The sequence below is a fragment of the Leptinotarsa decemlineata genome, unplaced genomic scaffold (assembly GCF_025532065.1).
Source record: "Leptinotarsa decemlineata unplaced genomic scaffold, Ldec_3_MD MMD2_tig00000882_RagTag_RagTag, whole genome shotgun sequence".
Taxonomy (NCBI): domain Eukaryota; kingdom Metazoa; phylum Arthropoda; class Insecta; order Coleoptera; family Chrysomelidae; genus Leptinotarsa; species Leptinotarsa decemlineata.
Window position 1 is genome coordinate 2,093,795 of NW_027412556.1, and position 13,250 is coordinate 2,107,044.

A 13,250-nucleotide genomic window follows, 5' to 3' on the forward strand; every position below is an offset into this window, starting at 1 on the left:
GATGATTTAATTGGGCCTCATTTTCTACCTCCTCGATTAAACGGTGAGGCATACGTTCAATTTTTAAGAGAAGTGCATCCAGTACTGCTGGAGGAAGTTCCTTTGGGCGTCAGAAGGGATATGTTTTTTATGCATGATGGGGATCCCGCCCATTTTAGTTAAGTAGCACGTCAGCATTTAACTGAAACAAATGCAAATTAGTGAATAGGTCGAGGAGGACCACAGAACTGGCCCGCTCAATCCCCGGATCTCAATCCTCTCGATTTCTTTATTTGGGGCCATTTACAGCATTTGGTTTATCGTACTCCTGTTCGCGATGTAGAGGACTTAAGAAACCACATCATGGATGCGTGCAGGGTAATCAAAGAGACTCCAGGAATATTTGAGCGAATACGTGACTCAATGCGCCGACGTCTAGACGCATGCGTAATGTCTGAAAGTAGACATTTGAACATTTAGTATGATTTCGCATTTATGACGATGTATCTCTGTAGTTGTTCGTAAAATAATTTTTTGCTGCGAACTGGTTTATTTTGGTCAAAAAACTCAAGAGACATTTTTTGTTCAGAATGAAACAGGCTATCGGAAATAAATTTTTAAATGGTAAACAAAGGATAAGACAAATAATAATCCAGTTCTCTCTACTCGGGATGATGGGGTGGTACTCGGAAAGTTCAGCAAACATTTTTCTTCAATGGATAAGGTAAATATTTCCTCAGTTTTCCGAATTAAATGCCATGTTTTACTATTATACATAAAAATGTTCCTTTTTCTATTATTAGTTTATCCGAGTATAAAAAAATACCTGTTTACATCAAAAGCTCACCCCTCAGAAAGATGAAGAAAAAACTGAAAATCATACTTCTATCAAAGGCATATTATTCGGTAGAAAAATATTTCACAGAGAGATTTTGAATTTTTCATCGATTTGTGTTTGTATGCTTTTATTTGCATTTTACTTTTTTCTTAGATTTTATATTATATTGTATGTGTGTATGTCATGTCTCTCAATATGTAATGTTTTTGTTTTGACGATTTGACAAGTTCTACACCCTTAAGTGCCTTGGTACCAAAGAACTAATAAAAATTATCTATTGTTCTTGAAGTCCATAAATGAACTGCATTTGAGCTAATTAGGCGTCCTTCATAATCATTCAATGAAGTGATGCTTAGCCCCTGAAACTATTTCACGGCAAATGAGGCAAAAATCAACATTCAGTGACATTCTACGAACAAAAATCTTGGCAAAGGAGTAAGTATTATTAAAAGTTCCCACCATCAGTGTGATAGGTACTTCAGCTTCACTTTTAGCAAAGACTACAGAATACTATAGTAGTATTCGGTAAACTTTGCTTTTAGTCTGTTTCATGGCTCACGGGTGTGCAGATAATAACTTATTATTTTTTTCCTTTAGAACTGAGAACGATGAACAAAAACACGCGAAACCAGAAAGGTGTTATTACAATTGTTTGATCAGATACTGATAGCAAACATGAAATAACTATGTCAAATCTCATTGCATCGAAAGCAGTCCTTTATTACTGCTATCGGGCGTACTAAGTTCGACCATAATCGGCGTAATATGTTTCGAGCAATTAGTGCAAAACCGCTTTTAATTCATTCTCTCTTTCACAAAATATAACAAGGAACTAAAGAGATAACTCAAGTTTCACCCTATATATGAGGGCTACTCTGACCACTGATCGATGTTTCGATTTTCGTATTTTATTTGTTGTTTTCATTTTATCTAGTTTTGAGTATTTTGTGTAATTCGATGCAGTTGCAAGTTACTTTTGTGACAATAACATAAAGGGTGATCCGTGGAAATTTAAAAGTTGGCAATATCTCATGAGAAACATACAGACAGGCAATAAATGGTTTCATGGAGCGTTCGCCAGTGTGCCTGTATGTTGTCCAATGAAACGCATATTTTGGGTGTACCCTGTACTTCCTGGCACCGGTATCTCGTTTGAAACCCAGTTATTTCATCAAGAAGATTGAACCCATATGTGAACCATAATGTGAATGCATGGGTAAACAAGTCATTATTACCTACCTGATATCGACCGTAAGTTCAATCGATAAACTCAGGTGATCCACAGCAATTTTATAGCGTCTCGTCTGAACATCATGCCGTCTTTACGACGATAGTCCAATGATAGTTCCGTTAATTAAAGCCATTGGAGAGTAGCATACGTTTTAATGAAATTCTAGTAGTTGTAACGTAACAGCTGGCATGGAAGAGATTTTTTATGGAAGTGTCAGAAATATCGATATCTATGAGATAAGTCGTGTTTATTCTGTATCAGTTTTCGATACTTTTCCGGTATCAGGAAGAATATTATACAGGTTGTTTCAAATTCGATCCTCACCATTAGGATCTCGGAAAATATGAGAGATATAGCTTCAACGAGATGTGAATAAAGTTGTGAATTTGCCTTTTGGAGAGTTTTTAAATTTCAATGCTGAATTACGGTAGGTTATATTTTCGATAACTGTATTTTATTAAAAAAATAATGCAATAATATAGCGTATCCGATATTTGCCTATAAATATCAAGTATTTGGCGTGTGCTCCGGAGAAATTTGCTGGCGATTAATGATAATAGTAACAATAATAAAAAATCTGCTCTCTTGAATATTTTTTATATTATCGACCGAAAAGAAATCGATTTTAATAATTTCGGATATACTGTCTATCCAAGATAAAAAGAATCAGCATGGAAAAATCAGAAACACCTTCTCTTTGCCACTTTTCAAGCTATAGGTATAGTGATTTTCAAGCAAACGTTTCATATTCAAAAAACAAGCACCAATTTTACTTTTCATATAGAATAGGAATAAGAAAAAAGACGTTCCAATTTCATTTATGTATGACACATAATCAGAATTTCCTTGATTTATATTTCATACGGTTTCCGATTGTTCCACGATAGCTCTTCTTTTCTTGGACACACTGTATAGTAATAATTCCCGTACTACTGGAAATAGGAAAAAATAGGCAACTTTTTTGAAAGTATGCTAATCAAGGCAAAATGAATAATTTAAAAAAAGATTCTTTCGACTTTATTTTCCACAATGTTCACTATATTCAAGAAAATTACAGACAATCTCCATCAAAAGCTCAAGTTTTATTGACTCCATATTTGTCGAAATTACAAATTGACATTATTTTTTATCGAGGATATACAGACAAGGAACGAAACTATAGACAGACAGCAAAATATGTTGCTAGCCCAAAAGAATTATCCAAAATATGAATAGTTTTCTTCAAAGCAACCATAGGTCCAACTCGTTAATAAATAAGTTGGGGTATTTTAATCATGGATGGTCGTAGTATGGAAATTTTTACAAACAGTATATTTTTCAGATAATAAAGATTATACATAGAAAAAAACAATAAAAAATATAGACTCCCCCACAAAACTGTCTCCAAAAGAGTATTTCCTACTATTTCTATTTTGTATCGACTCCAATTTTTGCAATGTGAACAATCATCCAAGTAATACAATCTTTATTTCAGCAATATATTTATATTAGAAAGTTTGTTACCCCTGTAGGGTGTCCGGTGTTTCTAGGTTAGTAGAGCTCAAAAATTTGTCATAATGTTGAGAAAATTGATTTCGTGACAACCGTGAAATATTTCGTAATTCATTCATATGTGTATTTTGCTGAATGCCGGATATGGTGAATCACAAAACGAAGACAAAGAAACAGGCGAAAGTGAACTGACGAAATGAATGAATCTACTTGTATTTCGTACCATACAGAGTGACCATTTATAGATGGGAATCATAGTAATAACTTGATTTTCAAACTACGGTACATACATTACTATCCTGTTCATATTGAAGCGGACAGATGATAATTATCATTATTATTATTACTAACGTGGAACACTGTCATCCTTAATGGCGGACATCGATGTTTCGGAATAAGACTCTTCAGGATATGAATGATGATTTGTGTTTGTTTCGTAATTTTAATGGATTTAATTTCAAGAATTGATAATTTAATTGAAGTCCAGAGGGGCCAGACCCACATTACAGGTTAATGATGACAATGAATGAAAACAATATATCGAATTAAGCTGGAGCAGGAAGTAAGTTTAGGGAGCGTCAATAGCTATAAAATATTTTCACAGTTATACCCCGGTAAACATCATATCTGGCCAAGGATAAACGAACTCATTTCATATTATTTTTCACTGCTATCTCATGATCTTGTTTATATAATGACGTTTGTCAACTATTTATCTCTCAAGTTAAATATTGCGAGTAATCCTCGGAAAAATATGTCATTTCAACAATGTCAACAAATTGTATCATGGAAAAAAGTTTTTTGAATTTTTACTTCTCAATAAATTTATGGATGACTAGTTGTTTCCGGGGCTTCGTCTGCTTAGAATTTGGGTTGTCACATCAACCCAAAACTTCAGGTTTCCAACTTCAAAACTGACGAAATTCAATAACTTTGAACTCCTATTTTTACCCTTGGGGGTGGAGAAATTCCTGATTTCCTTTCTTGATGCTTATTTACGCTATACAAAGAACCTACCTGCATATTTCAAGATTCTAGGCTCAATAGCTTCGGATGTACGTTATTTTAAGAGACGGCAACAGATTCGAATGAATTCAATCGTTTCGGAAATGTCGATTGCAACGAAAAATTAATTCCATAGTTGCCTTTCTCCTTGTTATTTCGCAAATTCGGAGGTTCACTAATGAGTTGTTGTTTTTATAACATCCATAATCAAAGAGGTGATTGTAATTTGGTCATTCACCGTGACACATTTGATTTAGGGAGACCAGCAACTTCATTCGAACAACTTTTCAATCTCGAAAATAAAACACATTTTTTTATGCGAAGCAACACACGAAAGATTGTCCAGAAACGGTTACTAAAAAAATCCAAAACGTTTTATTTTCCTGAAGACTCATCAGGTTCGTTCAGTCGAACCTTTTTGTCATCATGAATACAATGGCAAAAAATTTCTAATCGATAGCATTCAATGTTATCAAAACATGAATAGAATAGAATAGAATAGAATATAATAGAATTTAATCATCTGTAAAAGCAGAACATAATATGTTACAAAATAATTTGGTACACAAATGTTACCACTTCATTAGACTAGTCAACTAAAATCAAAATATATACCTATTTATAAGACTATTCTACATACACAATCTACTTTCAACGCTAAAATTTGTTAAAAAAGGTCATATTCAGTCATTTAAAAATGCCTTCACAGAATAGAATGCTTTTCTCAGCAAGAACTTACTTAAAAGAGATTTAAAAGTTTTTAAAATCATTGAAATTTTTTTTCACTGCCATATTTGTTCTTGAAATAATTATAAAATACGATGCCTTTGTATATGTGAGAGCATTGACCAATGGCAAGTCTCGAAAACGGCTGCTGCAAATTCCCTGCACTTCGTTTATTATAGTTATGGTGAGCACTATTTGTAGGTAGTACTTCCAATTGTTTTTTTTTACGTTTAAAATAGTTTGAAATATGTACAATGATGGCACAGTTAGAATAGATAATTCAGTAAATATTTCTTTGCATGATATTCTTTGATGTACCCATTTTATGCATCTAATAATTTTCTTTTGCTGTAGAAATACTTTTTCTATTTGAGTTGAGCCTCCCCAAAATATCAACCCATAGGATATATTTGACTGTATCAAACCATAGTAAACCAATAACAGCACGTCCATTACCACTGTATTCTTCAATTGCCTTAGTACAAAGCAGTTTTTACTCAGTTTATTACATAAGCTGTTTAATATGGTTTTTCCAGCTTAGTTTATGGTCCAAGGTAATACCTAGAAACTTCGTTGATGTGGCCTGTTCAATACTTTTGCCATCAATTCTAATCAGGGAACAGAACGTATTATTGATGTTTTTTGGAATGAATGAGATAAAATATGATTTTTCTCTGTTCACACACAAGCCCGTACTGGTACACCATGTGTGAAATTGGTTTGCAACGGTGTTGGCAGTTTCCACTGTTTTTGCTAAGTTGTTTTCTCTCACTATCATAGTTGTATCGTCTGCATACATTATTTTGTGCGCTTGTTTGCATGTTGAGGTGATATCATTGACAAAAATAGTGAACAGTACTGGACCCAGTAGCGATCCTTGCGGTACCCCTGCATTTACAGTTTTCTCTTCCGATTTTGCACTACCCAGTATCAATACTTGTTGTCGATTTTCGAGATACGATGTGAGCCAATTTAGTGGCGTCCCTCTAACACCAATGTGATAGAGTTTCTCAACTAGGAGATTGTGATCGACCGTATATGATCATAATCACAGGGTTTCTCAACGGAATCTAACTTTGAATCTGATATTTAGCAACTAGATAATTTACTTAATGGCCAGAACAACTAGCACGTAAAAATTTCGAATGACCACTTGTGAATGGCACATCATTCTGAAGCTTACGAAAAATACTTTTGCTTAGAAAAATCGAAATGACATACTGCATTAGTTGAATTCTATTCAACACTGTTAGAATTGTGAAAACATAACCTATATTTCCGAATAGCTAATAGCACAGTCAGATATTTCAAAATTCTGATAAGCATCCCATGATATCTAAAAATATTCATCTCTCCCAATGTACCTACATAGTAGGTTCTGGTAAATGCCTGCCGAATAACAACTATTTCCCCGGCTAATGCCACAGTCGATTAATTCCGTCAGTATAAAAAGTGTTTGCTCGAGATTCGATGAAGTTGATGAAGGGCGTTTTTACCTAGTTCTGATTGGCGAAGGTTTTAACGGTAATAAAGTTATCGAAGTGCTTGAAAAGATGATAGTTTGTTGGCGAAAGGTCTGGGCAGTATGGTAGGTGCCGTTTTATTGTCGGGCGTCAGATCATCTATTTTCAGCAGGATGGAGCACCAGCACATAATTTCACTGGCATAAAAAGAATGTTGCGAGATTGTTTTGGAAACAGGTGAATTACTACAATATAATTTTTCTTTAATATACCTACATACGATATATCAATTCTGCCGTTTCGACAATTGAACAATACTTTTGTTTTTGATTGATCTTTATTTATAAACGATCGTCGAAAGAGATACAATTGTTAGTTATATTAACTACTACAGGTGCTGTGGTAACTTTATATCAAGTTACCAGGGTTACCCCTTATAAAAAAAGGAGACGCGCGACAATTATTTTTCTTTCACGACAAATTCTCGACAATTAAAAAAGTATATTTCAATAATTTTACTTCAAGTTGCCTTGCTAACTTTATGGAGGTAACATAAGCAGTACCTGGAATCTCTCACGGGTTCACTTTCCAAAATCAATGTACGTCCTCTTCCCACAAAATCATTGGTGTAGGCACTATAAGAAAATTGTAAAGACCTAAATGCCCACATCCCGGTTGCAGTATCTCTAACTGATCACTGTTGACCACGCACAAATTCTGAATGGAAAAAATGTAAAAACAAACCCGTTTTCACGGTGGTTAACCCGCTGTTTATATTCGTAAATATGTCAGACGATAACACAAACATTGCACCTATGTTGAAGAGTAAAAAATATTTTGATTACACAACTAAACAGAAGGTGTCGAAAACAATATATATTTTTTCGCTTTCGGTATTGAGGCTGAGAACAACAAATTGTGGTTTACTCGGTCAAATGCCTTTGAAAAATCTGTGTAAATAGAATCCACCTGGTGTCTATTTTCGAAGGCGTTTATTATACAGTGTTGATAAATTAGCAGATTTGTGCTAGTAGATCTACCACTACTGAATCCATGTTGTTGATTAATGATTATATGACTAGAATCCCATGTTAGGTTTTTTGTAATTAGGCTGTCTAACAATTTGGGTAATTCTGATTGATTACAGACTGCTCGATAATTTTTTATATCATTATGTGATCCACTTTTATAAATAGGTTTCAAAAAACTGTTTTTCCAATAATCTGGAAAGATCGACGATTTCAAGGAAATATTGAATATCATGTGAATTGGTTTGACCAGGGTAAAAATACATTTTTTGATTAGGAATAGCGGAATTCCATCAGGACCTGTACACAATTTCCCAGGTAATGGCATGACATGAATTAATATCGTAACCATGTAAAGAGTTTTTTAATAACCTGTCTCCGAAACACCCACCCGAATGTGTCGGGTGTTCGAGGACAGGGCTCAACCAGCTTAACCTTCGTGGCAAAAAATAATGATCGTTTTTATTATCATCAAGAAAACATTCATAATGTATATATCATGAAACAAAACTTGACGATGATAAAAGGCGAAGTTCAATTGTTTCCAGACTTAACTAGAAATAATTTTATTGTTTCTCTACTTAACCTCAACAATTCGACCGGGCGCCTAGACTTATAAAGTAGATTTCCAAAAGCAGATCAAGGTGATGAACTGAATCATGACAAATGAGGAATTGAAAAATTCTAAAAATAAATATATTTCATATAAGTTTGATCTTTTTATATGAGTTTGATCTTCCTCTTGAAGATGATCACTTGGTGATCGAAACACGTGTCGAAGTGTTGAAATAACGATTTGGTGTTGGGAAAAAACTCCAGTAATATGCATTACTACACCAAAGATTCTAAACAGTAAATCGAAAATTCATATCTGAACCAGTTACTGAATACCGAGGAGAACAAAATTGATGCTCTAATAAAATATTTTCAGTTTCCAAAAATCACAGGTACTTAAAAATATTTAAAGCGAAAGACTGAAACTCCCAAAGGATATGCAGATCTCAACTTGGTAGAAGAATATTACAATTTTTATGAATGATGCAAATATTCAATGTAAATATTAGATCACTTACCCTTTATTGGAACGAGTCGCCACGAAAATATTTGTACGATTTCAAAGTCAGCTTACCAAACCAGAAAATTCAAAGTAAAAGTGATAAGCTAAAACACACTCGTTTTCTATACAAAAAAAGGTACCTACTGATATCAACTCATTAAAGCGTTCAAAATATCATTTAAATTGGCATGTTTGTTTTTGGAAACAAATCATTCATGGTTTGTACTGTAGTTCTACTCATTTATGATCGCTTTGTGAAGGTTGGTTTAGGTCCAACTGTAGGATATTCAATTTCCACTGCGTACCATACTTCATTAATAGATAAGTATGAAGGCATATTCAGACATAAGAGTCGGAATTCAACAAAACTATTATTATTTCATCTCGAAACAGTGTTGAAATCAGACTCTTCAACCTGAATGAAATAGTGAATTAGAAAATTGAATAGAATGAATAGTATTCAGAGTTTTCTACTTCGCCTTAGTGCAGTATCATAATGATTGATATTATGAGAAGGGCCGCCCCTTTTTCTGACATAAAAACGTATTGTGGTGTGTATGTTGAAAACTCATTTTTGGAGCTTTTGAAAAATTTGTATGGTTACCACTTCCTCCTTTATATACAGGGTGTTTCCTAGTTACGGTACGAAACTTCAGAGAATGATTCATTAGGTCATTTTAAGAAAAAAGTTCCTATGAACATATTCCGGAGTTGCTTCGTTTCTGAGATACACGGCGTTGAAGTTCAAAAAAACGGTATTTACCTACCTACCACAAGATCAATTTAGGTCCATTTCAACTTGAGCCTCTTAATGTAATGTGTTTGGCTATATGAAGGAGGCAATCTCAAGGCTTCGGAGTATCATCAAACAGATCAGGCTAGATACCTGTAAAGAGCTCTGATAACCGAGAAGCAGTGAAACAGACCGCATTCCAGCTCTCCTATCAATCTGATCTAATATAACATTTCCCAGATGAAATGGCCACAGCACAGATCAGATCTGAATCATATCGATCCAGTCTGAGATTCAGCTCGGTTGACGAACTCGAGGTCTTGAAGTTAACGTTTTTTTTTTATTCGAAACCTGACAAATGGGTCAACAACTAAAGTTGTTGAGCCATTTGTTAAAAAATATGTTTATAGGCCGCTTGCGAGAAGCAATACGAAGAAAATGTCCGGTATTGTTGGAAAAAACATTCATGGCTTTGGCCTCACGATAATGCACTTATTCACTCGTCATTGCTTGTTCATAATTTTTTGGCCAAAAAAAAAAACACCGCAATCATGTCTCAGCCACCGAATTCACCCGATTTGGCCCTCTGCGACTTTTCCCTGTTCCCAAGATTGAAGATACCCATGAATGGACGGCGTTTGGTGACGATTCAGGATGAATAAATGAATATTTTTTGAGAAAAATTAAAATTCACCTCATGTTTTGAAAAAACCTCGTTTTGAAATCATTCGCAATCGGTATAAAGAAACGATCTTATCTGCTATGGAATTCGGGTAATCGGCAAATTTCATTTTCAGGATTCACATATATGAAACGTACATAACCAAACCTCTCCATAACGAAATTTTAGATCTTATCTCTCTCGTAAATGTTCCGGATTACACGGGAAGGGTTCCTGCCACGCTTCGGTTATGCTAAGTGGTTGTGCAAGTGAAGACAAATCTAGAACGGAAACACAGAAGACTGCATTCGCTAATCTATTTTACGCAACATGACTGAAGCACCCGAGGATAGCTATCGCTGTTTGTATACGTAAGAAGAATGTTAACCTTTAGCTGCGGCGATAACCATTCATTTTTTGAGGTACGGCTAGCACCCGGAACATCGAATCACCTTTTGATAGTGTATTCGACTGACGACGAACACCGAAAGTCCATTACTTCCAGGTGAATCCACGTGCGAGTGGTTTTCCTCCGGTGGTTTCCATATCTCACATTTGTCACCTGATTGAGGATATTTAACGGTCGAAACTTAACACATAGGACTCGAGAATAGATATACAAATCGATTTAAGAAATCCAACGTTAAGAAAGATTGCTGTTCACAAAGCTTGTGAACTTTTATTCAAAAACCACTGTCATGGCAGAGATCAATGGCTTTTCGTATAATGATTATGTCACAGTTTACACTCCATTTTTAGGTTGTTTTCAAAGTTTTGTCTGTTTCAATGTTATGTGTAATTTTAGCTCCATATCTCAATGAACATTTATTTCACTGTGTCATAGTATACAGTGCATTTCTTTAATGTCCCTCCCCCTTTTATTTTTTGAACAGATCAACTGAAAAAATTGAAATTTGGGATAATGAAATTAAAGCATGAATACTTCATTTTGAAGTGAAATTGACAGATGAACCTTTCAAGATGGCGACAGGGTGCTTTCTGGGGAAATAATCAAATGGAAAGGGGGTCTTGTAACACATATTTTTGAAGCTCCTGACAGATGCTTCACAACCCTAGAATATAATGTTAATATCTTCAACTACTACAAAATGGCAGAACTTTTAATAATTGCCTGACTACATTGACATTTAACTACATAATGTGAGGTAAGAATATGCTCGAAATGGTTGCCTTGAACTTCTTGACATATGAACAGCCGATATTTCACGCCGAACATTTTCGAACACAGTAACGTCAATATCTCTACAAATATTTATTATTCTCTGCTGTATGTCCAATATTGAAGCAGGTCCAGTTTCGTACACCTTTTGCTTCAAATAGCCCCATAAGAAATCTAAAGGTGTCAAATCTGGCGAGCGGGCTGGCCATTCTGTAGGACCTCGACGGCCAATCCAACGATCGGGAAAAGTAGTATCCAAATAGTTTCTTACTTGTTTGGAGCAATGTGGCGGTGCTCCATCTTGTTGGAATACAATATCCATATCGAATTCATTAGAATTTGCTTCGACGATTTCAGTGATGAGAGGGTCAGCAGTAGTTTCCAGAATATTCTAATACAGTTCCCCTGTTGAATTTTGATCAATAAATAGAGGTCCTACAATATGGTTTCCCAATATTCCTGCCCAAACGTAATTTTTTTCTGTAAATTGGGTATGTGTTTGCCCAAAAAACGTGAGGGTTGGTGTCACTCCAATTTTTTATAAACAAAAAATAACTTCTAGGGTTGTGGAGTATTCGTCAGGAGCTTCAAAATGATGTGACCCCCTTTCCATTAAATTTTTTTTCCAGATGGCGTCCAGTCGCCATTTTGGAAGTTTCATCTGTCAATTTTACTTCAAAATATAGTATTCATACATTTATTTTATTATCCCAAATTTCAATTTTTTCCGTTGACCGGTTCAAAAAATTAAAGGAGGGGACACTAAGGAATTGCACTGTATACTAATCGATATAGAAATTTGTACCCTGGTGAAGAATGACCCAACACAAACGATGCGTGGGATGGCGGAAGAACTTTTTGTTCTACACTTTCACAGAAGTTTATTTTGGTAACGACATATCAGAACGACGAAGGAATTATAAGAATTAAATAAATTATTGGAGTCCATTACCTACTGCTTTCACAATCTCTGATTGTAATCGAAACACATCATAACTGTAGAACTTTTGAAATAATTCAGTACTTCCAGGACGTATTTTTTAACCAAAGTTATTATCAAAAACAAAGTTTATGAGACATTTTCTACAGAGATGTCTAGCTCCCTAGGAAGTCATTCTTGAAGATTCAAAAGGATTATTGCATGAAAATACACTCACAATCAGTATTTATCCAAATTCTATGAAAGCTGATTTCAGAGACTCACCTTTCATTGTTCGTGGCCTGACCAGCAGGCTCCTGATTAGTCTGTGTAGACGCAGCAGGAGTACTAGGCGTCGAATCCAGACTAGAAGGTATACTCGATTCACTGGATGACAGACTTCTCGGCCTTCGCGACCTTGAAGACGCGGAACTACTCCTAGCCCGGCCACTCGGTTCCAGAGACACCGCACTTTGCCCGGATTCACGCGATCTGGGTCGTGAGGAACGCCCGGCCGTACGGCCCACAGTCGGTATCCTAGATGGTGCGCTCATCGGCCTAACCGCCGCTGCCGGAACAGTAGCCACGTTAGGCGGTGTAGCCACATAAGCCGCCGCTACCGGAACAATAGTCACTGTCGCAGACTCATCCGCGGCGGAATTGTCTTCATCGGCTTGGTCGCTAGGCAACCTCACGTGCCTCAGGCGGCGCATCGAACTGCGCAGCCACGTGCTCTTGTGAGCGGTGTCTTCTTCGTCCATCGCCGGTGCTGAGGAACTGCTCGGAACAGGCATCGTTCGAGGCGCCTCTAGCACGACGGTTCCGGTACAGCAGTCACCGGTTGCATGCGCGCGTCGCTCCAGTGTCACGTCACGTGCGATATCCTGCAGCCAGCTCCAATCTATCTCTTCGTCCGAGTCGCCAGCTGGTCCGGGTTCC

At 36.0% G+C, this 13,250-nt stretch overlaps 1 protein-coding gene across 1 annotated transcript in view; it reads right to left on the minus strand.

Annotated features, from left to right (window-relative positions):
- The window catches only part of bdg (sodium-dependent transporter bedraggled), a 78,962-nt gene that overhangs the window by 39,277 nt on the left and 26,435 nt on the right, over positions 1-13,250 (minus strand). The window contains 1 exon segment of the mRNA XM_074174779.1: positions 12,597-13,248. Coding sequence (XP_074030880.1) covers positions 12,597-13,248 — 652 coding nt within the window.